Source organism: Anabrus simplex, chromosome 2 (genome assembly GCF_040414725.1).
Source record: "Anabrus simplex isolate iqAnaSimp1 chromosome 2, ASM4041472v1, whole genome shotgun sequence".
Taxonomy (NCBI): domain Eukaryota; kingdom Metazoa; phylum Arthropoda; class Insecta; order Orthoptera; family Tettigoniidae; genus Anabrus; species Anabrus simplex.
This window is the reverse complement of record NC_090266.1, coordinates 1002361468-1002375295: the sequence shown is the minus strand read 5'-3', so window position 1 is coordinate 1002375295 and position 13828 is coordinate 1002361468. Positions and strand designations below refer to the sequence as shown.

General features: G+C 40.0%; 1 protein-coding gene across 6 annotated transcripts in view; it reads right to left on the bottom strand.

The window, feature by feature from the left end:
* The window catches only part of loqs (loquacious), a 380306-nt gene that overhangs the window by 110210 nt on the left and 256268 nt on the right, over positions 1–13828 (bottom strand). For 5 of the 6 annotated variants that reach the window (XM_067141876.2, XM_067141877.2, XM_067141879.2 and 2 more), the window contains exon 7: positions 8749–8898. The exons of the other annotated variant lie outside the window; for it this stretch is intronic. In XM_067141876.2, coding sequence (XP_066997977.1) covers positions 8749–8898 — 150 coding nt within the window. The remainder of the gene's footprint in view (positions 1–8748; positions 8899–13828) is intronic. 6 annotated transcript variants of the gene reach the window in all.

Genomic DNA, 13828 nt, shown 5'->3' with positions numbered 1-13828 from the left:
CATCGGAAAGTGCTTATAATGTGCTGCTGCGAGTGGAAAAGACTCTTGCAGAGAAGCCATCGTGAGCTAGCACTCTGTGGGGGATATACTTTTTGAGTAATTGGATAGTTTAAATAAATGTTATTAAAGTGAAATATTAGCAATTGGGATGCTGTGAACATCCCGTGTTGTATATGTTACCTAAACTCTTATTTCACTACTAGAAGTGTTTATTGTTCTTCCTTTGTGCAGTCTTTACCTTCCCCATGGTCTGGTACCTGTACATGGTGTGGAGGCTTGTATGTCTCAGTGATACGAAAGCAATGCTTGTGGGAGCTTTGGCAGGGCCACCCAAGCTGGTAATGCTGAAGGTGAGGGACCAGATTAAATGACAGACCGCACCTATATTGCATCCCGTGCCAGGGTTAGGGTAAAGTCCTGAACGGCAGCTATGACGCAGGAGGAGATCATCAAAATGGTGTAGTTTTTTTTTTCCTCTAGGGGCTTTACGTCGCACCGACACAGATAGGTCTTATGGCGACGATGGGATAGGAAAGGCCTAGGAGTTGGAAGGAAGCGGCCGTGGCCTTAATTAAGGTACAGCCCCAGCATTTGCCTGGTGTGAAAATGGGAAACCACGGAAAACCATTTTCAGGGCTGCCGATAGTGGGATTCGAACCTACTATCTCCCGGATGCAAGCTCACAGCCGTGCGCCTCTACACGCACGGCCAAAATGGTGTAGTTGGCGGAAGGGGCGCTCCACTCTCATGGGGGAAATGGGAAGAGAAAATGCTGTGTTTCGTGGATATTCTGGGAATCAGTGAAGTCAGACTGAATATTTCTGAAAAATCTGATTGATTTATATATATATAAAAAATACTGGATGCCAGTTAAGTTTGACAGGACAACATAGAATTCGGTAGCTCTATCCCCTGCCAATTGTATTAAACAGGTGATCAACGGGACTTTTATTTTCCACCGAAATACGATATTGTTCTTGAAAGGTATATTTGTTCCTTTATATTCAAACTGGAAATAGTTCTTTATTTGTTCATTTTCACCAAAAAGTAGCAACACATTCTAGTACAAAGTACTCCTCTTAAGAATAATTATTATTATTAAAGTTGTAAAATGCATGTGCATTCCAACCGTAGAAACGGAGAAGTTACCTACCTATTAAGTACCATAGCAACCGCAATGTTACTTAACCTTAGTTGAGCTACAATGCTTTTTGACAAATGGACACGTTGGAGAAATAGTGAAGTCAAAAGGTGTGTAAGCAACTTGATTGAAAACATACTGAAAAATACACTATGGGTTCACAAGCAAAACACATAAAGCCATACATCTTGCTTTTGAGAAAAATATGTTTGAAAGATTGCGGTCTTTCACTGCCAATACCTGTTCTTAGAACAATAAGAATGCTCATCTTAAAAATTATGCAATGGGTCCGTTAGAGTATCTAGAATGGTGCTGTAGGGCAGTGTGAAAGTGCAAAAAACTTAAGTGACAAGTGTTTACTCTGGGAAGAAATACAGTTTTCAACATAAACAAATAACAAAAAGAAAAAAAATGTGATCTACTCAAGATGGGTTTAAAGTGTCCTCTATCCACTGCAAAACATTTCCTAGCCCGACATGTATCAGGAGAGTCCACCATGAGCTGCAATTGCACTGCATTTAGAATGACATACTTGAGTGGCATTTTTACTGGTTTCTCGCAAAGATAAATCTAGCTAATGTATATAGGATTTTCGAAAAGCAAAGTCACACTTCTGAGTTCGGATTCCATGTAAAACTGGAGGTGCCAAGGCTATCATCACATTATCAAGTCATATAAAACTACAAGCTTGCTTACACTTCACTGAGGGTGGAAACAGCAGCCTGAATCAAGTCTTCTGAACAATCTAACACCTATCCACTAGCCTAATTCCTGAAGGAAACCCATTAAGAAAGATACAAAGTGGCATGGACTAGCAATCTTATTAGCAAGGAGCTGGCTCACTTTAACCATTCGACTTAATTGGCCTTTATCCAAACAGCGTGTCTTCTTGCTAAAGTGTCATCAGGTGGAGTCCCATCAAACTGCAACATCCCTTCTTGCATAACAAGAGCAATATCCCCCATAGTTACGAAGTGCAACTCTTGATGAATATCTTGTATACTTCAACAGTCTTATATCTTGGAAAACTGTACAGTCCAACCATTCTGACACCAATAATTCTAAACCAAATATTTAATCTCCAATATACTTGATGGCAATTCATGTTGTAACTAGTGGATTTTCACAACCCCAAAAATGGGAAAAGCAGATGTTGAAAATAGCAATGCAAGCAAACAGTGCTCTGTCCAACCATAAGATATAGTGTCTCCTCTGCGAACCATGTGACCTTGCCGTGGTGGGGAGGCTTGCGTGTCCCAATGATGCAGATAGCCGAGCTGCAGGTGCAACCATATCGGATGGGTATCTGTTGAGAGACCAGACTAACGAATGGTTCATCGAAAGGGGGGTAGCAGCCTTTCGGTAGTTACAAGGGCGGCAGTCTACATGATTGACTGATACGGCCTTGTAATAATATTCAACATGGCTTAGCTGTGTTGATGCTGCTACAAGGCTGAAAGCAACGGGAAACTACAGCCGTAACTACCTCCCGAGGACATGCAGCTCTCTCTGTATGAATGATGTACTGATGATGGCTTCCTCCCGGGTAAAATATTCCGGAGGTAAACTAGTCCCCCATTTGGATCTCCGGGTGGGGACTACACGAGAGGGGGCGATCATCAGGAAGATGGATACAGACATTCTGCGAGTCGGAGCGTGGAATGTTGTAAGTTTGAATCGTTGTGGTTGGTATAAGTGAAGTACGTTGGCAGGAAGAACAGGATTTTTGGTCTGGCGACTACTGAATTATCAACACGAAATCAAACGGGAAATGCAGGAGTTGGTTTAATAATGAATAAGAAAATAGGGCAGCGGGTAAGCTACTACGACCAGCATAGTGAAAGAATTATTGTCGTCAAGATAGACACCAAACCAATGCCCACCACAATAGTGCAGGTCTATATGCCTACTAGTTCAGCGGATGATGAAGAAATTGAAAGAATATATGCGGAGATAGATGATTTAATACAATATGTAAAAGGTGATGAGAATCTAATTGTGATGGGAGACTGGAATGCAGTGGTAGGCCAAGGAAGAGAAGGTAGTACAGTAGGAGAGTTTGGATTGGGACAAAGGAACGAAAGAGGAAGTCGGTTGGTTGAATTCTGCACTGATCATAATTTAGTCCTTGCCAATACTTGGTTCAAACACCACAAACGACTGCTGTATACGTGGACGACACCTGGAGACACTGGAAGGTATCAAATAGACTTCATTATGATTAGGCAGAGATTCAGAAACCAGGTGTTGGATTGCAAAACTTTCTCAGGAGCAGACGTGGACTCTGACCACAACTTGTTGGTCATGAAATGCCATCTGAAGTTGAAGAAATTGAAGAAAGGGAAGAATGCAAAAAGATGGGATCTAGACAAGTTGAAAGAAAAGAGTGTGACGGATTGTTTCAAGGAACATGTTGCACAAGGACTAAACAAAAAGGCTGAAGGAAACACTATAGAGGAAGAGTGGAGAGTCATGAAAAATGAAGTCAGTAGGGCTGCCGAAGAAATGTTAGGAAGGAAGAAAAGATCAACTATGAATCAGTGGATAACTCAGGAGATACTAGACCTGATTGATGAACGACGAAAATACAAGAACGCTAGAAATGAAGAGGGCAGAAAAGAATACAGGCGATTAAAGAATCAAGTGGATAGAAAGTGCAAGGTAGCTAAGGAAGAATGGCTGAAGGAGAAGTGCAAGGATTGAAATAATAACATTAAGTTATTTATTAGACCACCTAATCAAAGATTGTCACCGTCAAATGGTAAGTACATACGATTCTACTTCAATATTTTTCAAATATCTTTTCACACAATTAACTCTACGTTTCTTGCTTCCATTTACAGATTCCACTTGTATATGCTTTTTCAACTAGAATATCTACAAACTCACAATTTACAACATTTGAACATCACTTCAAATTTTGAGATGGTCCATAGTGATCCTATTTGAAACTGTTCTTGAACTTCTATTCACCAACTTCATATCCTCAACGTGTTCTACAACTTCACCATATGCATCTGACTTTCGTCTTTTATCTTCAAGATCATGATGAACTTCGGATCTCTCGACTAACTTTGACTTTTATTCTCTCCTCTTTACTTTGATTATATAAGTATTTTCGCCATCGTCTAATTATAACCGCCATGACTATCAACTTTACTTTAATGCAATCTTACTACTGGTTGTATAACAATCTGTTTTATCCATTGTACTTATTTTAGCAGCCCTCTAATGTTAATTTTGCTAATTCTTCCATTATTGTATCTCATCACATTGTATTTTCAAACCATCATTGTTATTTTTAATGTTATTTTACTTCAAATCTCTTCAAGATTTTAAAATTCATTTCATCACTACATGTTATTTAGACGCTTATTTTTAATTTAAGGTTAAGACTATGGCTGATGATGCCTTCAGGGAAGGCGAAACATGTCCCACTATTAGCTAACAAATTTATGTAAATCATCCAAGACGATTTTGTATTGATTAGGTGGTCTAATAAATAACTTAATGTTATTATTTCAATCTAATATCATAAATACGGACCAAAAATGATATTTATTACATGTAAAGTGCAAGGATGTCGAAGACTGTATGGTCCTGGGAAAGGTAGATGCTGCATACAGGAAAATCAAGGAAACCTTTCGAGAAAGGAAATCTAGGTGCAAGAATATTAAGAGCTCAGATGGAAAGCCACTTCTAGAGAAAGAAGACAAAGCAGAAAGATGGCAGGAGCATATCCAACAGTTGTATCAAGGTAAAGACGTAGATAATTTGGTTCTGGAACATGAAGAGGCTGTTGATGCTGATGAAATGGGAGACCCAATTTTGAGGTCAGAGTTTGACAGAGCTGTGAGTGACCTAAATAGGAACAAGGCACCTGGAATTGATGATATTCCCTCTGAATTACTGACTGCCTTAGGAGAAACCAGCATGACAAGGTTATTTCATTTAGTGTGCAAGATGTATGAGACAGGAGAAGTCCCATCCGATTTTCGGCAGAATGTTGTTATACCTATTCCCAAGAATAGGTGTGAAAACTACCGCACCATTAGTTTAGTATCTCATGCCTGCAAAATTTTAACACGTATTATTTACAGAAGAATGGAAAAACAAATTGAAGCTGAGTTGGGAGAAGATCAATTTGGCTTCAGAAGAAATGTAGGAACACGTGAAGCAATCCTGACTTTACGTCTGATCTTAAAGGATCGAATCAAGAAGGACAAGCCCACGTACATGGCATTCATAGATCTAGAAAAGGCATTCGATAATGTTGATTGGACCAAGCTATTTACGATTCTGAAGATGACAGGGATCAGATACCGAGAACGAAGAATTATCTACAATCTGTATAAAAATCAATCTGCAGTGATAAGAATCGAGGGCTTTGAAAAAGAAGCAGCAATCCAGAAAGGAGTGAGGCAAGGCTGCAGTTTGTCCCCTCTCCTTTTCAATGTTTACATAGAACAGGCAGTAAAGGAAATCAAAGAGAAATTTGGAAAGGGAATCACAGTCCAAGGAGAGGAAATCAAAACCTTGAGATTTGCCGATGATATTGTTATTTTATCTGAGATTGCAGAAGATCTCGAGAAGTTGCTGAATGGTATGGATGAAGTCTTGGGTAAGGAGTACAAGATGAAAATAAATAAGTCCAAAACAAAAGTAATGGAGTGCAGTCGAACGAAGGCAGGTGATGTAGGAAATATTAGATTAGGAAACGAAGTCTTAAAGGAAGTAGATGAATATTGTTACTTGGGTAGTAAAATAACTAACGATGGCAGAAGTCAGGACATAAAATGCAGACTAGCACAAGCAAGGAAGAGCTTTCTTAAGAAAAGAAATTTGCTCACTTCAAACATTGATATCGGAACTAGAAAGATGTTTTTGAAGACTTTCGTGTGGAGCGTGGCATTGTATGGAAGTGAAACATGGACGATAACTAGCTCAGAAAGAAAGAGAATAGAATCTTTTGAAATGTGATGTTACAGAAGAATGCTGAAGGTGAGATGGATAGATCGAATCACGAATGAAGAGATACTGAATCGAATTGGTGAGAGGAAATCGATTTGGCTAAATCTTATGAGAAAAAGAGATAGAATGATAGGACACATCTTAAGACACCCGGGACTTGTTCAGTTGGTTTTTGAAGGAAGTGTAGGTGGTAAGAACGGTAGGGGTAGACCAAGGTATGAATATGACAAGCAGATTAGAGCAGATGTAGGATGCAATAGTTACGTAGAAATGAAAAGGTTAGCACGGGATAGGGTGGCATGGAGAGCTGCATCAAACCAGTCTATGGACTGATGACTCAAACAACAAGATATAGTGAGTAATTTCTGTTCCTGTACAATATTCGCTGGCAGAACTCCATACAACAGGGATAAGACTGTTCTCTTGAAGAATCAAGTGCATTGTTCTAAGGCTGACACTAACCCAACAGCCAACTTCACATATACCACTTCGTGGATTATCTGTAAATAATTGGAGTTTTATCTTTTCTAAAGGTACAGCTTATGCAAATCATGATCAGCCTTGATATTCCAACTGCATGGTGCAACATGGTCCCTCCCTCCACGTCGAAAGACACTGAACCTGGCAGCAATGAGAGCTCAATTATTGCTTGTTTCAAGAATTTAGAGGAATAACTACACAACCACTTAAGTGAATGGCAATTACTTTTAATTTGAATTCAACTACACACCACTCTGACTGTATTACGGCAAGCATGGAAACGTACTGTATTTGTCTAAAACCAGGTCATATTCTCATTACAGACAATGCTTTCACTATATCTGTATACAATATTTCCTATTATCATGGTTGTTAAAGCTTGATTTGTAAACCTGTAAGTGTTTTCTTGGAGTTTCATTTAAAATATAAGTTAAAGAGTGATCACACCAGTGTATTGCAGCATATATTTGTACTAACAGGAGAGGCACAAAAAGTTATATCTTCCGACATCAATTAAATTGGTTGTTCCCTATCATGCTGTTGATTTTTTCTTCTTTTTTTATAGATAGAATGGTGGTTGTGACATTTAGTATATCTGCAACGACCCTCACAGTGCATTTATGTCTAACTAGATATCGTTTAAAGTTTCAACATTGATTTGAAAATGGATATAGAAGTATCTTACATACAAGTCTTTGCCTGTCGCAACCAATGAAATTAGTCGGTGCGCGTGGCTAACTCCAGTCAGCTGTTTGTCCTCCTACACATTACTGAAATATGGCTAAGCAGAGCATGCCTTGCCCACAGATAAGAGTATCGCTTTTGGTGGATATTAAACCTCACAATATTAATGCCACCGTACGGGGAAGTGTAGCTTTGATTATAGCGTTACAGCGAGTGTAATCTACTCATATATACGGTAGCTTTGATGAAGAGAAGATGAAGCAATAGTACTAATGTGTAACCGAGTGTGTTGTATGGGCCATATAGATGTAGCTTGCATTCTGGAGATCGTAGGTTCAAAACACATCATCGGCAGCCCTGACGGTTGTTTACCATAGTTTCCGTATTCTTATACCAGGCAAATACTGGCCACGGCTCTTCTTTCCCAGTCCTCTTTAAACAATAATCACCATCATCGCCGCCACTTGCCTTTTTTCTATCTCATAGTTGCCGAAAACTACGATTATATATAAACCAACACAAACCTACTGTCTAGTCTTCACTATTATGTGTGTTTACTCGGCAGTATGTGAAAGTGAATCCGTCCCAGTTGACGTATGTGACAGCCCTCTGACGATTGGGACAAGTAATTCTGACATGTATGCAATCGAAGTGACCTATAATTCCTTGGAAAGTACCCCATGTATATAATAAAATAGCCCTATATCGGTTGCCAAGAATTGTATTCAAGTTGACAGTTCACGGACTGTCCCTTTGTCAGTTTCAAGAAATAAGTCTCTTGAAAAGCGAAACCTTACTTTAGGATCTATCTTCCCATGCATGTCAAACGAATTGCTGTAATTTAACAGTGGGCGGTATAACCTTTCTTCCTGGAATCCTCTCAAAATAGTACAAATTACATGTTTCATGGTACATAACCTCTGATTGTGATTCACTCCGCTCATTTGAGGTTAAACAGTGCTCTCGGCAGTGTTTAAACATGACCGGTTGAACATCGGTTTTGGACAGTGTCTAAGTGATAAATAACGACTCTGCAATGTCACGGCCACACTTAGGCATTGTTTAACCGAAGACATCGTCTAAACACCACTTCTGCAATCGGCCCTTTAATGTTTTATTCAATGAATCACTGGAGCTCTATACACTGCAAAAAAAAGTACCTTATAGCATTCTACTACCAGTACTTCTCAATACAAATTCCCAATTATGAGTACAAACCAAAGTATTTGGAATTTTTTCCCTGGTTAATATATTAATAATTCAAGAATAATCCCCACTATTTCTACAGTACTGATAATTTTTACCATCCTATGTCAACGAAATAGTATTTACCTACTTAGAACTTGCAAATGGTCCATTGTATTCTGATCAAAATAATCTCCCATCTCTTTGGGAAACTCACTTTGAATGCAATGACAAGTAAGTAACAGCCGATTCCCTTCTCTGAGAAAAAAATAGCACATGAACCTTACCTGCAATTCAGCTAGCTTCGCTCCTGTAGACAGCTTCAAGTTCTTATGAAACTGAGACACTTTTTGACTATGAGATGTCGTCAAAGTTGAGATTTTACTATCTTTCAGATCGCTATAACGTGATTCCACATTTGCTGCACGCTGTGCAATCTACAAGAAAATACAAATATATTTAACCGATATCCTCTAGCTTTCTTAGAATGACATTTAACACGTGAGCGAAGATTCATTCTGAAGTTTCCCAAATCTCTTGGTTAATTTTTCACCAACGATATATAGAAAGTTACAGAAAATATAAAGTCCTGCTTGACAATGGAAATTACAACATTTTATACAAATCAAACTTCAATAAATCAGCACTAAGTAGGAAAAATCCTAGATAAATCACTAAATTTCACATCACCATGATCATTAAGAATCTTGTAAGGAGCACATCAGAGATGGGTCTATTTCCCCCAAGGCCTGAAGAGGAAGACTCTCCATACCTCACTCACAAAACTATAACACACTGTTTCAGTGCAACTGGTTCAGAACTTAGTATTCTTGGAAAGCATTCACTATTTTACTCTCACTGATATGGCCTTCACACTGCCATTACAGCACTGCATTTTTCACAAAAGGCATTTACCACAGAGATAATTCTCAGGAATAAGCAGGAAAAGACAATATAACTGGATACCAAATTTTATTTTTATTACTTTTTTTTTAACATCGCACTGATACGGAGAGGTCTTACGGCGACTATGGGATAGGAAAAGGCTAAGATTGGAAAGGAAGCTACCATGGCATGAATTAAGATGCAGCTGCAGCATTTGCCTGGAGTGAAAATATGAAACACTGAAAACCATCTTCAAGGCTGCCGACAGTGGTGTTTGAAACCACTAAATCCCGAATGCCAACCAACAGCTATCTTACCAAAACCATGTAGCCAACTCGCTTGGTACTTTAATTTTAATTGATTATAGTACAGTATTATTAGATGATTCTACTCTAATATCTCTGGCTATCAGCAGAACAGGGAGAAAGCGTGAGTTTTAAAGTTGTTTATTATAGGCCAGTATAGGGACTGCAGTGACTCGTCCCCTAGAGGCAGCACAGTTGCCATTTGAGGGTTGGTACCTGTACTTGTAAAACGTGGGGTTATATTCAGTAGTGGTGTTCTGTGAAGGCAAGAACCTAAGAGTCTTATTACTGTATTGTTAAGTGAAAGTGAAAAGAGTGTGATTTTGTGATGTGTACGACTTATTTATTCAGTGTAAATGTTAAGATTATAGACATTACAAAACAAATGCAATACAAACATTCAGAAGAGGAAAAAAATGCCTACTTACATCCTTCCAGGCTGTAAGTCCAGTTACACAACTTCATTAACATTGAAAAGCTGCCTAAAGATGAAGTAGAATATTGAAAGTGGGAAATGGCAATTTCCAGAAAAGACATAAATATTCCTTATAAATGTTGAGTGAGTAATTAGCATTTTTCTGATGAATTTATAGTTAAATCAGACTCATTTGAAGTAGGCGATAACGAAGAAATTCCTCGGGATAGATGGAAACTGAAAACCGGCAATATCGCTCATATATTCCTTAATTTCCTGCTGTATCTCGCGAAACAATGAAAGAAACAGAAATCGCTCTGCAAAAGATAACCTCGAAAGACAGAGAAGTTCATGAAGCAAATTACACAGGCCTCACTACAAATTAAATTTTGATGCTTGGTCTGAGAATGCTAAAAGAAATGCTTGCTTGTTGTTTTAAGGGGCCTAACATCGAGGGTCATCGGCCCCTAAAAGAAATGAAGAAGGTTCAGACATTTAAGACAGCAAGTACACTTTACGAGGGAAAATCAAAAAGTAAGTTACACATCCAAGTTATGTCCATTTATAAAACCACATATACATTGGCAACATGGCTATGACAACACACAACGCAAGTTCACTTTTTCACATTGTCCCGAACGGACTTCAAACATTTCTTGGAACGGTCAACCAACTTTTCGATTCCGTGTGTGTGTAGAAATCACCTCCAGCACAACGTAACCACCTGGAGATGGCTGCTTTCATCTCCTCACTGTCTCGGAATCGCCGTCCACCGAGATCCCTTTTCAGCTCACCGAACACACGATAATTGCATGGCGCTAAGTCTGGACTGTATGGAGGATGTTGCTATACCTCCCACTTGAATCGCTGCAGCAGTTTGGACGTTTGGTGGGCCACGTGAGGTGTTGCGTTATTGTGCAACATAATCACACCGGAGTTCAGTTTTCCGCGTTGCTTTTCTTTAATTGCCTTACGCAACCGGTTAACGTTGGAGAACAATTAGCAGAGTTGTCATGCATTTCGGCATAAATTCCACATGCACCACACCCTCCATGTCAAAGAACACTGTCACAATTACCTTTCCTGCTGAAGGTTGGACCTTGGCCTTCTTTCGTGGTGGTGGTGGTGTTGTGTGCACCAATTCCATCTATGTTCTCCTTGTTTTGGGGGCGAAGTTGTGGACCCCTGTGATGATTTGCTCCAGAAACTCGTTGCCCTCCAGAGAATACTGCTGCAAAAATGCCAATGACAATTTGAAGAGTTGTCCCTTGTGCATACAAAATCGAAGGTCCTGCTGAACAATGGAGAACACACAGCTATACGAAATGTTCAGCATGCCAGTAATTTCCTGCAGTGTTATGCGCTGATTCTCTCTAATGATCCCATCCATACGGTCAACATTTGCAATAGTACTGGACGCCGAGGGCCTGCCTTTACGATATTCTTTCGGGAGATCCGTGTGTCCAGCGTCAAATTCCTTATACCACTGTACAATACCTGGGTGAAAAATTGCACACTCACCACATACCACAGTGACTTCACGATGACTGTCTGTGCAACTGAGCCGTTTAGCCCATAGAAATCTGTTCGTTGCACACACCTTCAATTTGGAGTGAACATCCAGTTGACGTGCCATTGAACCTAGCCCGCTCTGAACACACACCACGACTGGATACTACACCAACCTTCCTATAGGTTGTGGCATCAGCTACCGTAGATTGCTCCATATTGGCCACGGTCCTGACATACAGCGCACTCTCGCGGCAAGCTACTTTTTTAATACCAATATAATGGTCCGTTATTGGACATTATAAATTTTCCAGCTAACTCATTCTTGGTTGCCTGCTTTTCGCCGTCGTGTGCTAAGTTAGGCTCGTCAGTTGGGACTTAGCACACCACCCAAGACGCAAGGCTAGTGCATACCGTGAAGGCCACTGCATAGGCTATTTGAAGCCACCAGCACTGCCAATGCACTATGAGAGCTATGTCATTTCCAAAATGAGACATAGCTCTCATAGTGCATTGGCACTGCTGGTGGCTTAAAATAGCCTATGCAGTGGCCTTCACGGTATGCACTAGCCTTGCGTCTTGGGTGGTGTGCTAAGTCCCAACTGACGAGCCTAACTTAGCACACGAGGGCGAAACGCAGGCAACCAAGAATGAGTTAGCTGGAAAATTTATAATGTCCAATAACGGACCATTATATTGGTATTATAAATTTACTCATTCAGGACAAATATTTTAGGTTCCCTATGGGAATAAACATCTACATCACAAGCTACTTTTTTATTTGTCCGCGTAATTACTATCTGTAATAAACTGAAATGAGCTGATGTTAAGATTTCTTTGCTAGAAAAACAACTAGGGGGTTCGAAGTCAATACTTTCAAATCATTTAAGTGAACCAACATAAAGCAGAAAGCACAATGGGATAATTTAGACCAAGCTAAAAAATGTCAGCTAAGTAAGAAAGGGATGAGATATTAATTCCTTTTAGGTAGTCTTATTTAAAATGTAATCACCTACAGGTTATAAGAACTGGTTAAGGCATAACATGCTTCCGCTTCCTTTGGAGGCTGATCTCTGAAAATTGGTTAAGATCTTAAACGCTCGCCTGGGGTGAACACCCATGCCAATAGTGCTATTGAGAATTATATCCGCAATGAGAAGCATGAAAACAATCACACAGGAACTCTCATATTTAATGCAGTAAAATTAAGAGAAGAGGTTCAGTTTAACACCAACTGATTAAACATTGATGGATTCATGAATTTAGAAGCACACACTGAAGAAGATGGGAAAAGGAAACTCAAATCATGCACGGGTGTTTGTGCTTGACGTCCTCATTGACATCTTGCGGAACATCTCAGGAATTATGGAACGAAAGGCTTCCTCAACACTTTGGCGCAATTCTTCATTAGTCGTGTACCGATGTTGAGCCTCATGGGACTTAAGTATTCCCCATAATGAGTTGTCTGGCATGGTAAGGTCCGGGCTTCGTAGCGGCCATTTCAATGGGGCTGGAGATGTTGGTGAGCCACGGCCAATCCAGCGGCCTTGAAATTGTTCATCAAGGAACTTGCGCACCTGAATAGCAAAATGTGCTGGAGCCCCATCCTGCTGTAACCACACATGACCCATGATTCCCTTGTCTTGAAGCTGAGGTATTAACCGAGATTGTAACATACGCAAATAAGATTTTCCATTCACATACTCATAAAAATCACACCACGGTACGCACAAGTGACGTGATGATATCCTGGCCCACACCATAACACGAGGGGGGGGGGTCCTTTCCAACTCCTGCACATAATGAGGATTTTCCTTAGACCAGAAAACCACATTCCTCCTATGCAAACTGCGATATATCGCACATTCATTAGAAAATAACACTCTTGAGCGAGACATGGTAGTTGGGAATTGTGCCAACAAAGCACAGCAAGCTGCAACTCGTTGCTCCATGTCATTGTCAGATAATTCATTCACATGCAACGGCCTAAATCCTTTCATTTTCAAATCTCTCTTAATGTGGTCATGCATTGTTGACCACGGTACTTTGGCGGCACACGTTTCTTCCTGCGTCTTCTTACGTCCACTACGCGGCCTGTCTTTGACACTGCCCGAATCAAACACACGTTTCTCCCAATCAAGCAGAGTAGCTTTACGAGGTGGGGGTTTGCCAAAGTGATCTCTAAATGCACTCATTATCACTGTCATTGTTTGCCCCGTATGTGCTTGTTCGTGCACCCAAACACATGCCACT